This window comes from Scophthalmus maximus, chromosome 5 (genome assembly GCF_022379125.1).
Source record: "Scophthalmus maximus strain ysfricsl-2021 chromosome 5, ASM2237912v1, whole genome shotgun sequence".
Lineage (NCBI taxonomy): Eukaryota > Metazoa > Chordata > Actinopteri > Pleuronectiformes > Scophthalmidae > Scophthalmus > Scophthalmus maximus.
In genome coordinates this window covers 25,244,642-25,262,893 of record NC_061519.1, presented here as the reverse complement: position 1 = coordinate 25,262,893, position 18,252 = coordinate 25,244,642, and the positions used below count along the sequence as shown (strand labels likewise).

At 43.5% G+C, this 18,252-nt stretch overlaps 1 protein-coding gene across 4 annotated transcripts; it reads right to left on the bottom strand.

Moving 5' to 3' along the window:
- On the bottom strand, positions 1-16,326 carry LOC118311252 (arylsulfatase I-like). 4 transcript variants are annotated; one of them, XM_035634955.2, is made up of 11 exons: positions 16,089-16,325; positions 14,119-14,310; positions 12,685-12,824; positions 11,967-12,116; positions 9,129-9,203; positions 8,831-9,005; positions 6,955-7,191; positions 5,769-5,915; positions 5,163-5,304; positions 3,683-4,266; positions 1-2,472 (listed from the first exon to the last, which is right to left on the bottom strand). In XM_035634955.2, exons 2-11 carry the CDS (start codon positions 14,308-14,310, stop codon positions 2,035-2,037), a joined length of 2,280 nt encoding a protein of 759 aa, XP_035490848.1. In that variant the 5' UTR covers positions 16,089-16,325; the 3' UTR covers positions 1-2,034. The 4 variants fall into 4 exon arrangements, with proteins under 4 accessions (XP_035490848.1, XP_035490847.1, XP_035490851.1 ...); XM_035634954.2 differs by having other exon boundaries at positions 14,119-14,326; positions 16,090-16,325; XM_035634958.2 differs by lacking the exon at positions 6,955-7,191 and having other exon boundaries at positions 14,119-14,326; positions 16,090-16,326.
- Positions 16,327-18,252: the final 1,926 nt, after the last annotated feature.

Here is an 18,252-nt window from a genome sequence, read left to right as displayed (position 1 = left end):
TTGATCTTATTTCACTCTTTATTTGCTCAGGGTGGAGGAGGAAGGCGTTCCTCTCTGCCGCTCACACACACACACACGGTCTACTCACACGCTCGTGTTCCGTTGCCGAGCGGCCACAGACGCGGTTTTGTTCCGACGTTGAGCAAACAAGCTGAAATATTTGGAGGTTAGGTGTCTCTCGCTCGAGCGGACGAAACCGCCGTCTCACTTCAAAGATGTTGCTCGTGATGGTTAAACACTTCTTCTTTTGTACCTTCTCTCCTCTGTTTTCTGAACACGAGAGCGTTAACTGACAAACAACAAAATCATTGTGATCTCGACATCGACTGGCTCATTTTGTGTTCGTCTTCGCCGGGTTCATCTTCACGTCCAGTCCTTCTAACAATCACCTGAAAACAAAATAAAAACCTAAGTCGGTTTAATTAAAAAAAAACGTTTTCGCCCTGAAACTGGTTGAATTCAATTTAAAAATAAAAATATGGCTGATTGCTGCAGGATTTTGCTACCTAGTGCTTGAAATGTTAAAATATAAGTTCAAATGACATGTTCACAGTAGGATGCAGTGAATTAAAAACACAACACTGACAATTCAAAAGTCAAAAGAGACGCTCGCCACTGGCAACACGTTGAAACAAGCCACCGTGGCCTGTTTCAGCCAAATAGTAGAAAAACATCTGAAACTCACTGGAACACTGAACTTAAAAAAAAACAACGTAAAAAATAGACATTAAAAACCTCCTTTGTCATGTTTTCTTGTTTATGGCAGAGCAAAGAAAAACAACAAAAGAGATGTACGACTGTCAGGACCATGCACCGGCTCTTTAACATCTGCTTCTACACACGAAAACCCGGTCAACATCACAGATCAATAGACATTTGACTGTCGCACGAAGTCGCTGTGCGATAAAGATCAAACTGTACAAAACAATAAGTAAGAAACTATCGCCACGTTTGAAACCGCCTTTAATTTAAAGGGTAATTTCACCAATTTTGCAAAAAAGCAACAACAAAGGTTTTGCTGTAGGATTATGCACACATTTTTGAGTGTTGCTTGCTGAGAAATAATGTCTCAAATACTAACAAATTAAATCCTCCGTTTAAACAGATAATGTATTTTTTTCTGGATATCCGTTGTTTTTTTCCCCCCCAAATTTTTGGGGCTTTTACTTTGAAAAATTATTGAACTCATCTCAACGTCTTGAGCCTCCGTTCGGCTCTACAGCAGAATGTGGCGAACTTTTCAAAATCGTATTAAAAAATCTACTGTCTGCCCGGACAGGTCAGAAAATGTTTTTTGTAAATTGAGTGGACCGATCCTTTGAATGTCAGTGACATGAGGTCTGATAGCGGGACAGACGGCGGCGTCGCCTCGGACGAGATATTTTACACCAGATTTGACGCGTTCATGACGAATGATTCTATAATGTCTGTATTCGTGAATACCGGATCATCTGGCTCGCCCCCTGGTGGCAGGCAGACGGAACACGGACCAAACTTTTAAAAGGTCCAGGTTAAGTGCTCGTCAAAATCGTTCTTTCTCAAAGATGGTTCTCGTCCTTTTCAGGAAGTTCTTATCAAACTGATGTGTGTTCACGTTTCCGATGAGTTTGGTTTCTGAGTCTGTCCCGGTCGACTCACGGTCGGTCGAGTGCGTGCAACGTCGCGAGCGCGAGATGGCGCCGTCCCCACTGGAGATACTTTGGCTCCGTGGAGGACGTGGAGACGCGTCGTCCATTTTGAATTTGGGGTCTGTGGGATTTGTCTGCACGGTAAATGACGTAGTGTTTTACAAATGTTTCTGAACTGATCATTTTTTTCTTCATTTTTTTTTTTTTTTACAGAGGAACAAGTAAAAGAGTGAAGCCAGTGAAACGGACAAGTTCGCCATAGTTCGTAAAAACACGTTTTACTCCGCCATTTTTTCACTGGTTTAAAAGAGGTGAAGATGTAACAAAAGACAAAAAAATCAAAAACATTTCAAAATGTAGAAGTCTTTTGACGCATCCAGCTCATCGGACGAGTCGCTCATCGGCCTCAGATCCGATTGGACATCATCCCGGTGTTCAGTTTCAGAAAGAACAACTTGAGCTTGCACAGGTGGCACCTCTTCTTCTTCCTCTTCTTCTTGCTGCTCTTGCCTTTCTTGTACACCCCCTGGTACTTCCCCTCGTCCTCGTCCTCGTCCTCCCCCCCCTCTCCGTCCACCCAGGGCACCCAGGCGCCGCCGTGCCGGCTGGGATTGGCTCGCGGGTCGTCGGGGGGGAAGTACACCGGCACGGCGGTCCGGTTGTAGTGGGCGAGCCGGGCCAGCAGCCGTTGGACCACGTCCGGCCTCCGGTCCGCCAGGTCCCGCCGCTCGTACGGGTCGCCCGTGATGTTGAACAGCCAGATGTTTTTGTGGGCGGAGGGTTTGTGGTGAGACGGGAAGGTGCGCTCGAGGTTCCACCAGCGACCGGGGAGGGTGGGGAGCACCTGAGGATAAAAAAAATGTACATTTTAATTGTGATGATTATTTCACGATCAGTTAGAAAACAGAAGAGTAAAAAATAACTAGAGGCACAAATACATCCGCCGAGGCCAAACAATCCTACACATGATTGTCTTGTTCTTAATGTAGAAATATAGAATAATAAATCAGATCTGAATCTGCCCCACAATATGTTAACACGTCTATGACGATCAAAAAAAAGTCATAGATACGTTTTCACCTACCGGAATCCACATCATCTCAGCTACACATTAGTTGCAGGTTTTTTGAAGTTACATTTTACACGAAAACACAATCTTCTGTAACCCCCCCACAAAAATGTTAGAATCTACCAAATTCTGATTTTTATTTGGATCCACATCAAAATGTAACCACTTATAAATATCATTCCACTTTAAATGTCTGATTTATATTCCCAAAATTACGATCTGAGCATTATTTCCTGAAAAATACCCAATGTTGCACTGTTAAACAAAGTTAAACGTTTTTTAATAAATCCTGAAATTGCCCCTTTATCCGCATCAAAAGAAGAGCCGACCGATATATGTGTTGGCCTGTATGTTTAGGGCCTGACTGATATTATCGGCCAACTGATATGTGCATTTATGTTTTAAATTTTACATTATTACATATTTACGTTTATTTTCTTAATTCAAGTCCTATCTATGGTTGTATTTGTACTTATTTTTTTCAAATCATTGTTATTTATGGCTTAACTAAAATATCAAGCCTCAATTACATTTTTTGTCATTAAGGTTTGATAAGGTCATTTTAGGAATCATTGAAAGATTCAAATAAATAAAAATACAAATATACATATCGGCCAATGTATCGGTATCGATATCGGCATCGCCCCCAAAATATCCATATCGGTCGGCCTCCAATCGAAAAGGTAACGTGTTCGTCCTAAGGCCCCGTCCCAAGTTTGGAAGAAATCGGTTAAGAAGTATTTGCGTAATCCTGCTAACAAAAAAAACAACCAACAAACAAATAAACCAACAAACAAACAAATAAACCAACAAACCAACAAACAAATAAACCAGTAACGGTGAAGATCCTTCAAAAAAAATCCCCTGGATCCAGATTGGGATCGGAATCGCTCTCCCAAAATGTAAACACCAGTTTCCGTGGCTGAGACAAATCTTTGATAAAAGAATTCATGTAAATCGTGGCCCATGTGTCAGAGACTCGTACCTGTGGCGGGACCCAGTCCCCGTGGCCCGGGTCTCCCGTCAGCAGCTTCCAGTCCCCGACTCTGATGGCCGCCTGGACCGAGGCGTCCCACACCGGCTGGGACGTCGGAGGCGGGGAAGTCCCCGGCCGGGACTGGTTCTGGTACTGGGACACCGTCCTCCTGGACTTTGACCTGGAACCCAATCTGAGTTTTGTCTTGGACTTGGGCCGAGGCGACGATCGCGACCTCGACCAGTTCTGCTTCTGGGACGCGGTCCGCCTGGACTTGGGCCTTGGATGCGGCCGAGACCCGGGGTCAGATGTTCCCCACGCGGGCGGGAGACCGCCGCTGGAGTGGGACTTGAGCCGTGGCCCGTGATGGGACGGGGGCCGGTGCTGGGAGAAGACCGTGGTCTTGGGTTTAGGTGCGGGCTTTGATTTCGGGAGTGGTTTGGTGGCGTGATGAGAGAAGGTCTGAGGTTTCTTGGTCGTCTTTAACTTGAACAGGGACTTCTGCTGTCGCTGCTGCTTCAGGATCTTCTTCTTCTTCTTCTTCTTCTTCTTCTTCTTTGGCTTCTTGAACGTCGGGCCTTCTGATGTGCGCTCTGACGAATCAAAGTGAGACAAACTATGAAAGCAATCACCCGGTCTACATTTGACTCTGTGAGATTATCGCTTTTGTTTGTTTGTTGAGTGCTAGTCCTTCCATGTCTTTCTTCTTTTTACAAAGTCCTTTAGAGCTGCAACAGTTAATCATTTGATCGATTAGTAATTGACTACTAAATTAATCGCCAACTATTTTGATAATCGATTAATCGGTTCAAGTAGTTTTTAATGAAAAAAAAGTGAACTGAGTATCTTTGGTGAGTGGACCAAACAAAAAGTTTTGGGAAACGCAATCGACATTTTATGGACCGAACAAATAATCCACTAATCGACAAAATAATAGAAAGATTAATCGATTATGAAAATAATCGTTAGTTGCAGACCTAAGTGTCCTTTATATTTAAATTTCTGTCTCCCCCTTTTCTTGTGGCGCCACATCTCGCTCTTACTCTCACTTTCTTTTCTTATCCGTTTTTATTCGATCTAAGAACTGCAAATTTTCGCCTTCTTCCACAAGATTTACACTCCTAAATTATGTATATTACTTTTTATATTCCTTTTTTTAAAAGTATTTTTTTCTATTATTGTTTGTCAATTTGCCATATTTTTCTTGTCATTCTGCATCTTCTGCCTACTTTAATCTGTGAGTTTGCTCACATTGTGTTGTGTCAATGTTTTTACATTTTTGATGATATGTCAAAATGCAAAAATTGATAAGAAGTAAATAATAATCCAACATCTCCAATAAAAATTAATTTCCATGCCTCTCATTTACCGGCCGTTCTCTCCTCTACGGTCGAGCAGCTTTACAGTACAGTACTTTACAGTACAGTACAGTACTTCACAGTACTTTACAGTACAGTACTTCACAGTACAGTAGCCTCTGTGAAGTTACCTGAGGCTCCCTCTGTGTCCCAGCTCGTGGTTTGAGCGGCAGCTTTGTGCAGCGGGTCGATGTTGTGGAGGATTTCGCGCCGGGGTGACTCGCTCCCCTCGCTGATGGTCTTCCAAACATCGAACCCGTCCAGGCCTCGACTCTTGACGAGGAAAACAAAGAGGACATATGTCAAGCAAGGTGACGACAGGTCTCTGTGTCAGAAGACCTACTTGACATTTCCTCCGGTTACTGAACCACTTTCTGGTCTGTTTGTCTGACGATTGAAGCAAAAGTCACGTTGCTCATCTGCTTTGGCAAAAAAAATAAAAATATGTATATATCTATTTGCATATGGAGCCAACGAGGCTCTCTGGGGGCTGCGCGCAGGCTGCACTGACCTCGCCAACGGGAGTAAATTCATCTCTCAACTAGAAAACACAAAGAACCTACGAAGCCGATTGCGCCGACCACGAAAGGTTAAGAGCACATTTATCCGCCCTCAGGTCATTTATAACACTCTGACCTGAGGACCGCGGGGGGGTCGTCGTTCAAAAGCCACAAAAGGCAATAGGCGGTACAAAGCGTCGTCATGAAAGTGAGAGAGTGGCGGCGCCTTCGCCCGACCTGGCTGACGTTCCCTCCGGCCAGGTTCACCAGCGTGGGGAACCAGTCGGTGATGTGGAGGAGAGCTTTGGAGACGCGCCGCCGCCGCCGCAGCAGGGGGCTGTGCACGAAGGCCACGCCGCGGACTCCGCCCTCCCAGTACGTACCCTGAAAACACAAGAAACCGACTCAAAGTGAATCCTTTTTTTTTTTTTCCGTTAAATACGCGTTCGCTTTTACAGATTTTCTTTGTCCAATTGCACATGTTATGTTCATTACACATCAGAAAAAGAAACACACACACACACACACGCTTGGATGGTTTTACCACATTGCGACGTCAGCACCGCCTTTGCTGAGTCGAATGTTAATGTTGGCGTGGTAACGAGACTTTTTGTAATGTAAAATCAAGGTCCAAAATTCTAACTGCAGGATGTAAAAGCCGGTGTAACTGTACGTGTGCTAACGTGCCTACAATACTTTATATATATTTAATGTTAAGCTGCTCAAATGCAAATCTACCCATATCAATTAATCTAATTATTAGATATAATGCATTTCTTAATTACATTAAACTGTGGCACAAATACAAGGAGCAAGGTGCTCGAGGCTGACCAGAGCTCGACCGATATGGACTTTTGGGGGGGGGGGCGATGCCGATATACGATGTAATATGTATTTTTTTCTTTCTGTCAATGATTCCCAAGATGTCGTTATCAAACCTTTATGACGAGGAAATGTATTTGAGGCTTGATTTTTTTCTAGATTAACCATAAACATTTATCATAAATAACTACAAACGGAAATGAATCAAATACAACCAAGATACTACAAAGAAAATAAACATTTGTTTTTTATGTAAAATGCGAAACATGAATGCCCTTTTTTCGGGGGGGGAGGGCATTGTTTATTCTGTGCAACAAAAGATTTCACAACAGGCAAACGCACGTAAGCGCGGACGCCGGTATGTCTGCGAAAGGCTCGTACAGATACGACCGATGTATCAGAGCCAACGTCAAAGAAAAGTCCTGCATCTGCCTGTTCGTCCGAGACGTAATATCTTCTTCCTTGGGGTCAGGCCCCGCCCCTCCGCCAGGCGTCACGGAGATGGCCCCCCCCCCCCCGTAGCTTTTTCCGAGGGATCCTGCCGGACGGGCGGCGGATAGAAACGCAACCTCGCCGGCGGAGGGCAGTTATCTGACGCTACCTTGCGGCCTCGCAGTGGCCAGTTGCTGCCGCCCGTGAACGGCTGGGCGCCGTTGTCGGTGGAGTAGACGATGACGCTGTTCTTGTAGTAGCCGTACTTTCGCAGGGCGTAGGTGACGTTCCGGACCGACTCGTCCACCGTGGACACCATGGCGGCGAACTTCCTCCGGGCCACGTCTGCCATGTGGCGGTACGGGTAGATGTAGTGCTTCGGAGGCTGGAGCGGCGTGTGGACGGCCTGGGCGGGGAAACAGTTCATCGGTCACTCGCGCGGTTGTTGTTGTTGTTGTTGTTGTCTCTTCTTCAAATGCAGTCAAGCCTCATCGCCAAGTCAACAACACAATGCGGGTCACAAAATCATCATCTCCATTGCAGAAGATGCAAGAACCAACATAGATATCAGTCCCTGAAATGTGCCTGATTTGTTAGTTTTTTTGTCATCAAGATCCCTGAATTATTCCCTGGGAAATCTGAGTAAATGTCAATAAATTAAAGTTAAGTGGAATTTCATTCAGAAGTTTTAGCAAAATCGAACGAGCTAGCTAGCTATATTACTAGCTAGCCAGTTAGCTCGATCGTTCGCTATCTATCTAACTAGCTAGCTAGTTAGCTCGTTCGTTAGCTAGCTAGCTAGCTACTGGACAGGGGTGAAAACATGACCTCCTTGATGGAGGTAAAAATTCCACAATGAGCCAGTTGGAAATGAAACCCTTATTAAAAAACGAGTTCATAGTGTGATCAGCATTAATATTACACGTTTAATTATTCGTTTAATCTGAAAAAAAAAACCTACAAATTCACTTTGAATCTTTTATCATTATTGTTAACTCACTTTCCTCAACCTCCTCATCTACCTCGACGTCAGTTAGACATGTCCTACATTTTCCCAGAATGCCCCTGGGCACTGACTCGCGGTGCGAACGTTGGAACCATCGAACTCAGCCCCTTTATTTTCGTATTTTTTCTCCTCCTTGCGCCGACGCCGACTTTTTTTTTCTCCATATGTTCTCAAAAAACCACGACCTTAAAATCAAGGGGACGCAGCTGCGCACAAGAATCGACAACGAATCAAACGTCTCTCTCTCTCCGGCCCTTTTTTCACACATCAGGTTACATTTTCCTTCGAGTTCCCGATGCTCGCAGCCCGACGTCACACAGACAAACACTTTCAACTTGCAGACGTGAATCGAACACAATCGCGTCTGACCTATGTCATGAATTTATTCGAGAAGAATTTTTAAAAACTGTGTATGATTGTGAAGAAAAATGGCCGTTCTAGATTTAAAAAAAATATTTATTTTGAGCTTCTCAGACTTACATCTTATTTCAGGGATTTTGATTTTAAATTTTTTTTCACTGGTCCTTCATTTTAACAGGAAGGTCCCATTGAGATACAACATCCTGGTCCTGGGTCCTGGTCAAGATTAGCGCTGCAACTAACGATTATTTTCATAATCGATTAATCTGTTGATTATTTTCTCAATTTTAATCGATCAGTTGTTTGGTTTCTAAAATGGCGAAAAATGTCGATCGTGTTTCCCCAAAACCTCAAGATGATGGTTTTGTTTTGTCCACAAACCAAAGATAGTCAGTTTACTGTCACAGAGGTGCAAAGAAACCAGAGAATATTCACATTTACGAAGCTGAAACAGAGAATTTAGACTTTTTTTCCCCATAAAAACTACATGAACAGATTAATCGATTATCAAAATAATGAATAAAATAATGGATTAACTGTTGCAGCTATAGTCAAGATGACAACAAATGATATAAAAAGACTCATACACAGATACAAACAAAGACAGATGACATTAACGCATAATAATAATAATAATAATAATAAAAAACCTTATTAAAAGCCAACGACAATGTGATACCTGTAGTGAGAGCAGCAGGAAGAGCGGCCTGTCCGCGGGGTCGTGGCTCTCGAGGATCTTGCGCGCTCTCTGCGTGAACAGCGTGGTGGAGTACTTCCCCTCCCGGCCCCAGGCCACGGCCTCGTCGTCGTGGAGGTCGTAGCCGCACACCCCGGGGCCGTCGCACGACCCGTAGCTGGAGACAGACGGGAGACATGTGAGTGACCGACATACGGAGTGGAGAGACGGAGAGAGCCAAGCGGCGTCAGCGGTTGCGCGGATGAGCTCGGTTCCTACGGCAACGATACCCATAATTCACCTGTAGTAGTCCACGCTGCCGGTCAAAGAGCCGAAGAAGCTGTCGAAGCCCTTCCTGGTGGGCAGACACGCTTTCCTGAAGGGGGGGGGGGGGGGGGAGATGAAGTAAAGTGAGCTTCAGATTTCCATCGTGTTGTTTCACAGCGGAGGTCGTGAAGGAAATACGACGTCCGAGGGACGTGATTCGTGCTCTTTCCTTCCTCGTATGCATATGCGACGCTTACACAACATTCGACACCTGAATTGCTTCCCTCCGACTTCTGCTGTCCTGCCGATCATCTCTCCTCTCCTGTGTTTTCCCGGCGTGTTACAGTCGGCGACCACTGAGAGAGAGTGAAACCATTTGCGGCCGCGGAAAAGCGAATCACGCCGCTCGCGTCCCAACTCACCTTTAAAGCCCCAGTGTGTAATTTTTTGTACTTTTTCTCGCAGCAATCTGCTGGTAAAGTTGCAAACCGCAACCGACTGAGCGACCGACAGGGGACACTTTATGGCGGCGCACCGCCGATTCCATTTCCGGTTTCCGCCAGCATCTGAAAATTCAACGCGACGTATTCTGGACCCGTTTTGTTTCAACAACCGTGTTCAACACGACGTAGAAACATGGAGACTCACACGGAGGTCGGGTCCACCTCATGGAACTATATTTAACTCATTCAAACTTGAGGAAAAACATCGTGATTGTACATATTTGAACACACAGTTATGGACAATATAATTAAATTTCTGTGAATAAGTTCTTCTAAATATTACACACTGTAGCTTTAACATTCAAAACTAAAAAAAAAAAAATGAAAATGCTCCATTTTATTTATCACCTGATTTTTCTGTCTTTGGCTTATTTCTGATTTACCCTGAGCGTCCAGCCGCCTCGCGCTGGTGGTCCGCCGGAATTGAGACAAATGAGCTGATTTATGATCATTAAGACGCTTTTGCCAGATTCGCACATGAAGTTCTTTAGAAATGTTTTACTTCGCTGGGCTGCCAGCTACGGCTTGGACAAGTATGGAGATACCATATGTCTTGGGGGGTTTTTTAAATGTTTTTTTTTTACATGATTCTACATTATTCGTCCTGGCATCGGAAGACTGAGCTTTTAGCTGAGCACAGAATTTACCCTGGTGATTGACATATTCGTATTTGTTCAACCTCTCAAAGCTTCCAGCAGTGAAATAAACTTTATTTATGTGGCGCTTAAAAAAAAAAACAGGTCTGCAAACTGCTTCACAAGACATAAATACAGAGAATACATGGTGCAGTTGCGCAATCTTAACTCTACCAGTTCATGGATATTATATATATACACACACACATATATATATATATATATATATATATTCACATCATTTTAGGTGCGATATCCGTTCTGTGCAATAGCGAATAGGAACCCACTCGTCTGATTTTTTAAAGTATTTATTAGTCTTGTATTTGTTGGTTGTGTCTGATTTTAAACTTTCTTTATAAGCGTTTTTCACCTGTACAATTCTGCAGTCTATTCTATTCAACACTTAAAGAAGTTAATGCAGGAGACAATGGATAAAATACTTAGGGCGTCGCGTGTGTCCGACGGAGTGTGATGAAAGGCGTGAGGACCCGGACTGAACTTTAGGTGTGGGTATGTTTCAGCACCTAAACCCCCCCCCCCCCCTCCCTCCCTCCCTCCCTCCCTCCCTCCTCCCCCTCTTACACCTTTCTGACATTAAATGAGGGCGACCATCCAAGAGCAACACTATAAATGTCTTTGAGGAAAGAATGTCTGAACGCGTGCGCCGTTATCCACGTTTGAACAATCAACCCCCCTGAATATCTTTGGTGTGTGGACGATTCAAAACATCATCTTGGAGTTTTGGGAAAACACGATCAACTTTTTTCAACATTTTATGGACCAAACAACTAATAACAATAATCAAGGAGATTAATCGATTATGAAAATAATCGTTGGTCGCAGCCCTAAATACAACTCAGCCCTCCACGGTGTAGGGGCCCCTACGGTGGCCCCTTAGGTCATTTAAGAACGTGAAGGGACCTTTCTGTAGAGTCAGTGTTCGCTCCGTCTGTTCTCTGGGAACACGAATGACTCCGTGACAGACGACCTGCTCCCCACGCAGACACACAGATCTCTTTCGAAGGTAACGACAGTCACAGTCCTTCTCAGTTTCAGGCGATCATAAACGTAACTTGAATATGAATATTTCTTACAATACAATAATGTTCTTTCAATAGAGATCTCCCTCAATCCTGCACACTGGACCTTTAAGTGATAAAATATGAACCTTTCTGTCCCCCCAAGGAATTGAACGGTTCATGCAGATCCTCGCTTCGCCTGCGTCTCCACGACGGTCAAACGTCGAGGGCTGAGTGGGTTGCACCCCTGACTTTGGTACAGAAGGTCAGGGTTCGATTCCCCCGGGTCAGGACATGGCTAACCCTAACCCGTGAAGACCCGTAGATCTCACAAAACACAGCAATTCCTAAATTTAGCCCATTATAAACTAATGAAAACGTACTTATGAATATATTTTTTTTCCATTTCTGCACACTGGACCTTTAATGAGGAAATATTAGACATTTGAGCTTATGATTTCTTTTGAACAAATAATAATAAAAAAAATGGATAAAGTGGTCAGTTATTGGCAAATAATCACGTGTTCGGGGGTTTTTTCGTACATATTTTAATTATATTTATTCTTGTATGATGTGTGAATATGGTGTTTTTTCCTAATTTGGTTGTACCATGTACAATGACAATGAAAGGACGCTGACTCTAAATAACTGCGTCGTCATCACGTTGTCGGTTATGAATCCATAACCGATCCCCGTACAGTCTCCGCCCCCTCACCTGTAGAAGCCCAGGTGCCACTTGCCGACCATGTGTGTGGTGTATCCGGCCTCGCGGAGCCTCTCGGGCAGCGTGTCCATGTGTGAGGGCAGACAGCTCGGCTGACTGGGTCTGATGATGGAGTGCTGCAGTCCAGTGTGGATCTGATATCTGGAGGAGAGGAAAAAGAAATTGTCATTGGCTTCGTATCAGATGAGCTGCTCACCCAGGATTTATTCATTCATTCTCCGGTTGCCTAAATCAATAATCACGATTTAATCCGGGCAGCAGCCTCGTTTGAACCGAAGCCTCGGACGCGACACTTGGTTCTGCTCTCTGGTCCACGTCCACATCATGAATCTGTCTTCATTTTAAATCATATCTTCCTCTTTTGCCTAAATGAACATGTCTAACGTATTCCTTTACGGCCTGAGGATCGATACACTAACATTTTTGACACGGAGGTCGGGTCCACCTCATGTTACTATATTTAACATTCATTCATTCACAGTTGAAGAAAAACCATCGTGATTATACATATATGAACACAGAGTTATGGACAATATTCACAGAGGCAAGAAATAAAAGAAAAGTAAAACCGATCAAATAAAACTGAAGATTCCGAAACGATCATTAGCTGCAGCACGACGACTAATTCCACTCAAAAAAAAATTGTGATTGATCTTCAACGACCACCTTTATGTATTGTAGATAATCTCCGTGCCGGAGGCGTCTGTACCTGCCCGTGAGCAGCTGGCTGCGTGACGGCGTGCAGATGGGCTGAACGTAGTAGTTCTCCAGCCTCACGCCCTCGGCCGCCAGTTTGTCCAGAGTAGGAGTCTTGATGGTCGGGTTGTGGTAGCCGATGTCGTTGAAGCCCTGTCGCAGAGTCGCAAAGTTATTAAAGAGTTAAGTTAAATGTTTTATTGTTTATATATATTTTCTTTACATTTGGCCGATGTGTAATACATAAATTCCTTTTGTATATATATCTCCTTTGAGAGCAGGAGTCGTCTGCATCTCTGCATCTTCACACAACCGACCAGCAGGCGGGAAAACCTTCCTCTGACATACTGTAACTGACAGTTAATCAGGTTCAAGTCATCAGGTTCAGGTAGTCAGGTTCAGGTAGTCAGGTTCAGGTAGTCAGGTTCAGGTAATCAGGTTCAGGTAATCAGGTTCAGGTAGTCAGGTTCAGGTAATCAGGTTCAGGTAGTCAGGTTCAGGTAATCAGGTTCAGGTAATCAGGTTCAGGTAGTCAGGTTCAGGTAGTCAGGTTCAGGTAATCAGGTTCAGGTAATCAGGTTCAGGTAGTCAGGTTCAGGTAGTCAGGTTCAAGTCATCAGGTTCAGGTAGTCAGGTTCAAGTCATCAGGTTCAGGTAGTCAGGTTCAAGTCATCAGGTTCAGGTAGTCAGGTTCAAGTAATCAGGTTCAGGTAGTCAGGTTCAAGTAATCAGGTTCAGGTAGTCAGGTTCAGGTAATCAGGTTCAGGTAATCAGGTTCAGGTAGTCAGGTTCAGGTAGTCAGGTTCAGGTAGTCAGGTTCAGGTAATCAGGTTCAGGTAGTCAGGTTCAGGTAGTCAGGTTCAGGTAATCAGGTTCAGGTAGTCAGGTTCAGGTAATCAGGTTCAGGTAGTCAGGTTCAGGTAATCAGGTTCAGGTAATCAGGTTCAGGTAATCAGGTTCAGGTAATCAGGTTCAGGTAGTCAGGTTCAGGTAATCAGGTTCAGGTAGTCAGGTTCAGGTAATCAGGTTCAGGTAATCAGGTTCAGGTAATCAGGTTCAGGTAATCAGGTTCAGGTAGTCAGGTTCAAGTCATCAGGTTGAGGTAGTCAGGTTCAGGTAGTCAGGTTCAATACATCAGGTTCAGGTAGTCAGGTTCAGGTAGTCAGGTTCAGGTAGTCAAGTTCAGGTAATCTGGTTCAGTTAATCAGGTTCAGGTAATCAGGTTCAGGTTTATTAGCTTCAGTTAATCAGACTCAGTTAATCGGGTTCAAGTAATCAGGTTCAGTTAGTTAGGTTCAAAATAATCAATCTTTATCGTAAAATACATAATCTGTCAGGAACCATTGTCATATGTTTGAAGTCATCAAATTGCCGTTTTCATCACATTATCTTCTTGTTATAATGTGTGAAATGAAACACACACACACACACACACACACACACACACCTGGTCGTCTGTGAGGATGAAGATGATGTGCGGCTGGCTCTTCTTCTGCGTCGGTTGCGTGTCATCGCCGCTCGGCGTGCTGGCGTGGCCCTGGTGCAGCGTGCGGTCGGGCTGGGGCCGGTGGGCACACAGGCAGTCGAGGGTGAAGAGAACACTCAGCACAGCCAGAGCCTGAGCAGCGGCGGCCTGCATCTTCACCGCGGGCCCCGTCGGAGGGAAAATATCAAAACATTAAAAAACAACGACGTATAAAACAATACGGCGAAGAAGAAGTGGAGCTGAAAAATGTTTGAGTCGACACAAATCCACGCGAGCGAGCCGCCGCAGCTCTGACCGCGGATCATAAAAAAACCCACATTGGAGACGGAGCTGCCAACTCGGCTGGAGCTCTGATCTGAAACACATTCGTCTGGCGGAGAAGCGGAGCCGAGGCGCTTCACTATTTCAAATCTGTGTAACTGGATAACACCAATAAAAACACAAAAAAGAGACGAAAGTATGGGAGAGCGGCGACGGAGCAGGACGAGGACTTCTCTCCCCCCCAATCGTTGACCGGTTTCTGTTGTATTGTATGAATTCTCGTACATAATGCAACACGGGAGTATCAATCCTGCATATGGTTTAGTTTAGTTTAGTTTAGCAGATACTTTATTCATCCCGAGGGAAATTCAGGCATCCAGCAACAAACATACATACATTAAACATACATCGATCCTACATAAAATAAAAATACAAAATTAAGTTAAATATTAAACTATAACTATAAAAACTAGCTCGTGACAGTGCAAAACGGGAACGGTGTAGAAATGGATGTGCAAATGAAGGTAGAAATAAATTGTCCTTTTCTATTGTATATATCGTTATATATATATATACACTGTGATATAGTATTTCATTTTCTGGCAAAACCATTTGAGGAAAAGTTTGTGCATGAAACAACGTGACGGAGGTCCAATTGAGTGACGGGTGGAGGTGTTTCGACGATAAGAGTCTTTTACATATAAATCACATATCAGCAATTTGTGTTTGCAGATGTGAAGAGCTACATTTTCCTTTACAGAATAAAAAATGCCGAAAGGTACATTTATGTTTACATTTGAGATTATCTATAACGATAACTTCAATTCTTTTCGTAATTCAAGCTCTTAAGAGTCAAGTTCATGGTTAAATCAGTTAAATATTAAGCCTCAATTACATTTCGTTGACAACGACATCGTTGACACATTTACATATCGGCAGATATATATCGCAATCAGAATCTTTTTTACTCCCTGATATCAGCATCTTGTGGACTCATTCCTCGACAGTGTTTACTTCGTCCCTACTTAAGTATAACGTGAAGGTACTTGGTGTTTTACCTGAGTTCTTCCATCTGAGGCTACTTTACACCTCCACTTCAATACAAGTGGAATCATGTACTTTTCACTTGACGACTTTTATTTGAGTCAATTGAGAAAATGAATCTTCTCGCATTAGATTTCACTGTTATTTTTTATTTTTATTCATTTATTATGTTATTACTGTATTGAGGGAAGCTGCAGTTTGATAATATGATGTCTCCTATATTCTAGGAAAAGGGAAGAGGGAGGAGGAGGAGGTTGGGGGGGTCAACTTGCATCAATACTGAGCTGGATTCCCATCAGGTGAGACACTGGTGGTCATGGCAACAGTACCGGACACACACACACACACACACACACACACACACACACACACACACACACTCTTTTCCTGGAGTGTGTGTTAGTAGTGACTGTGCGAGCACAGACTGGTCCTGCATACATTTTTTTTTTTATTTTCAGCCTGGATCAACTTTTCTGGGTTAAATGACTGAACTCTCTTATGAAACACAACATCTGTCATAATCACTTTCCATTATGAGTCTGACATCACACGTTTTCTCTTTCATCAATAGCAACAAGTAAATTGCCATGCATCCATTCGTGGTCAGGCCTGATGGAAATCAATACCTCGAGACGGGATCAATGGGAGTGAACGGCTCTTCCTCCTCCTCCTCCTCCTCCTCCTCCTCCTCTTCCTCCTCCTCCTCCTCCTCCTTCACTTCATCCTCGTCGCCTCGGGGTCTTTGTTCGACTCGCGCAGGAGCTTTCGGGTTTCAAGTCACAGCTGGAGGAGCCGCCGCCGCATTGTCCCTCAACTTTCCACAAGAACCGTCCTCCTTCCTCCTTCCTCCTCCCTGCGCGCTCCCCGGTGAGAAGGGAGCGAGGTCAAGCCGCGAGCGGCCACACGCTCGCAACCGCCGGTTCGAGCCCTTCAAAATAAAACACACCCACGAAGAACGTTTTTAATCGTAGACCGCATGAATACTTTTGTAAAAGTATGTTTCATATGCTTCAGTTGACTGTTTTTTTTTTTTAAATGTTAAAAATTACCATACTTGAAGTTGTATTAAATAAAAAATAAAAAATGAAGTTGTATTTAAAGGGACAGTGCAGGGATTTTGAAATGGGGTTGTATGAATATGAATTACTTAAGAACAGTTAATATGTTACCGTAAGGAGATGGTGATCGGCGATGTCATTTACCGGAGTTTGGAGGAGAAGTGGAAGCAGCGTAAGTCTGAGTCGCACTGTTGCAAAGGGGACCACCGGAAAACATCTTTTTCGCTACATTTTAAAAGGTGACCTAAGGAATAAAATATCCGTTCAATTGTACGCTGGAGGATGTATTTTTTTTATCACTGCTTCAGTTTTCTGCCAGACATCCGTTTAAGTTTGCACTTATTTTTCAAGTGTTCTTCAGCCAGGTGTTACCGCGCCAACTCGCCGTTTTTTTAGGTCACGCTTTTAAAATGTGCTGAAAAAGTTATTTCCGCTTCTTACGCTTCTCCTCCAAACTCCGTTAAATGACATTGCTGATCACCATCTCCATAAGGTGACATATCAACTATGCATAAGTAACTCATACAACCCCACTTCAAAATCACTGAACTATCCCTTTAATATACTGGGAGCTGCACTTAAGGCTTAAATACATTAAATGCATATTTGTTAGGGGGCGCTATGGAGCCATTTGGACACAATTAGGCTAACAAACCATTTCCGATACAAGGATTCGCCACTCTCAACATGTCTGCTAATTTGAATGAGATTCCAATGATTACAACTCCATCAAACACATCTACGTATTTAATGTTGAATGATGCATTGCCAGGGCAACAGCATTTAACCTCCCCTATCATGGAGGAACGTATAAAAGTGGATGTCTGGTCACTGGGTATGGGGAATGAAGCCGATGCGGAAGTGCCTGAAGCCTGTGTTCTCTGGAATGACCAGCAGAGGGCGACTCCACTGGTTGTTTCCACAGAAGTCTTTGAGAAAATGACTCCTCTACTTCTCGATTGATTTGTAGTAGGCCAACAAATACGATCCATGCTCACCAAATTAGGACTTTAAAGATTTTTTTTAGTAGCAATTAATATGAAATTACTCTATTCACATTGACAGCCATTTTATTTCTGCAATTCCCAGCTGTTCATGACAATAATTCTTAGTAGTAAACCTGATCAATCACAACGACCTGAACCCAGACAAGGGGCATGAAATTGATGGGCACATTAGCCGTGATAAATTCTGTTAAAAAAATTGTACATTGAGTCAATGAACTCCCTATAAACTGTGTCTTTAAATTTATAGTGATAAATGATTTTAAAAAAATACATAACTCCGAACAATTATGAAGCCTCCTGCCTGTATGATCTACCGAACATTCCGATTTTCATTAATAAAATATGTGTAAATGAAATAAAATAAAAAATAATCTTAATTCAATGCCTTGAAATACTTCTAAGACAACTTAAATATGGATTAAAAGAAGGAACATTTTTGCTCGGTCAACACTGGAGAAGCTATACTTAGCTTGACACTTTTATTCTGAAGGCTAAATTTCCTAAGATCCGCTATTCCTTGTCTCTTTTATGCAAACTTGAAAACGGTTGCAGCCTCTCAACCGTTAACACCGATGGGTGTGAAGGGGTCCAAATGGAATCAGGATGACACCGGAAGTGGGTCGGATTTATTAAGAAATAAGAGCTCCAAGTATCCCATGGGGGACTGAAGTGTGATGCGACAGTAAGAACTGGATTAAGATTAAGAATAATGCAAAACACTGAAC

What these genes read in the sequence shown, in the direction of transcription:
- LOC118311252 (XM_035634955.2), bottom strand. Translation starts at nt 14,310, where the DNA reads ATGCAGGCCGCCGCTGCTCAGGCTCTGGCTGTGCTGAGTGTTCTCTTC. An exon ending in AGCCAGCTGCTCACGGGCAG is followed by an intron (nt 12,117 to 12,684) that starts GTACAGACGCCT and finishes CCTCTCCTCCAG; the next exon opens with ATATCAGATCCACACTGGAC. An exon ending in TCCTGCTGCTCTCACTACAG is followed by an intron (nt 7,192 to 8,830) that starts GTATCACATTGT and finishes TTCCCCGCCCAG; the next exon opens with GCCGTCCACACGCCGCTCCA.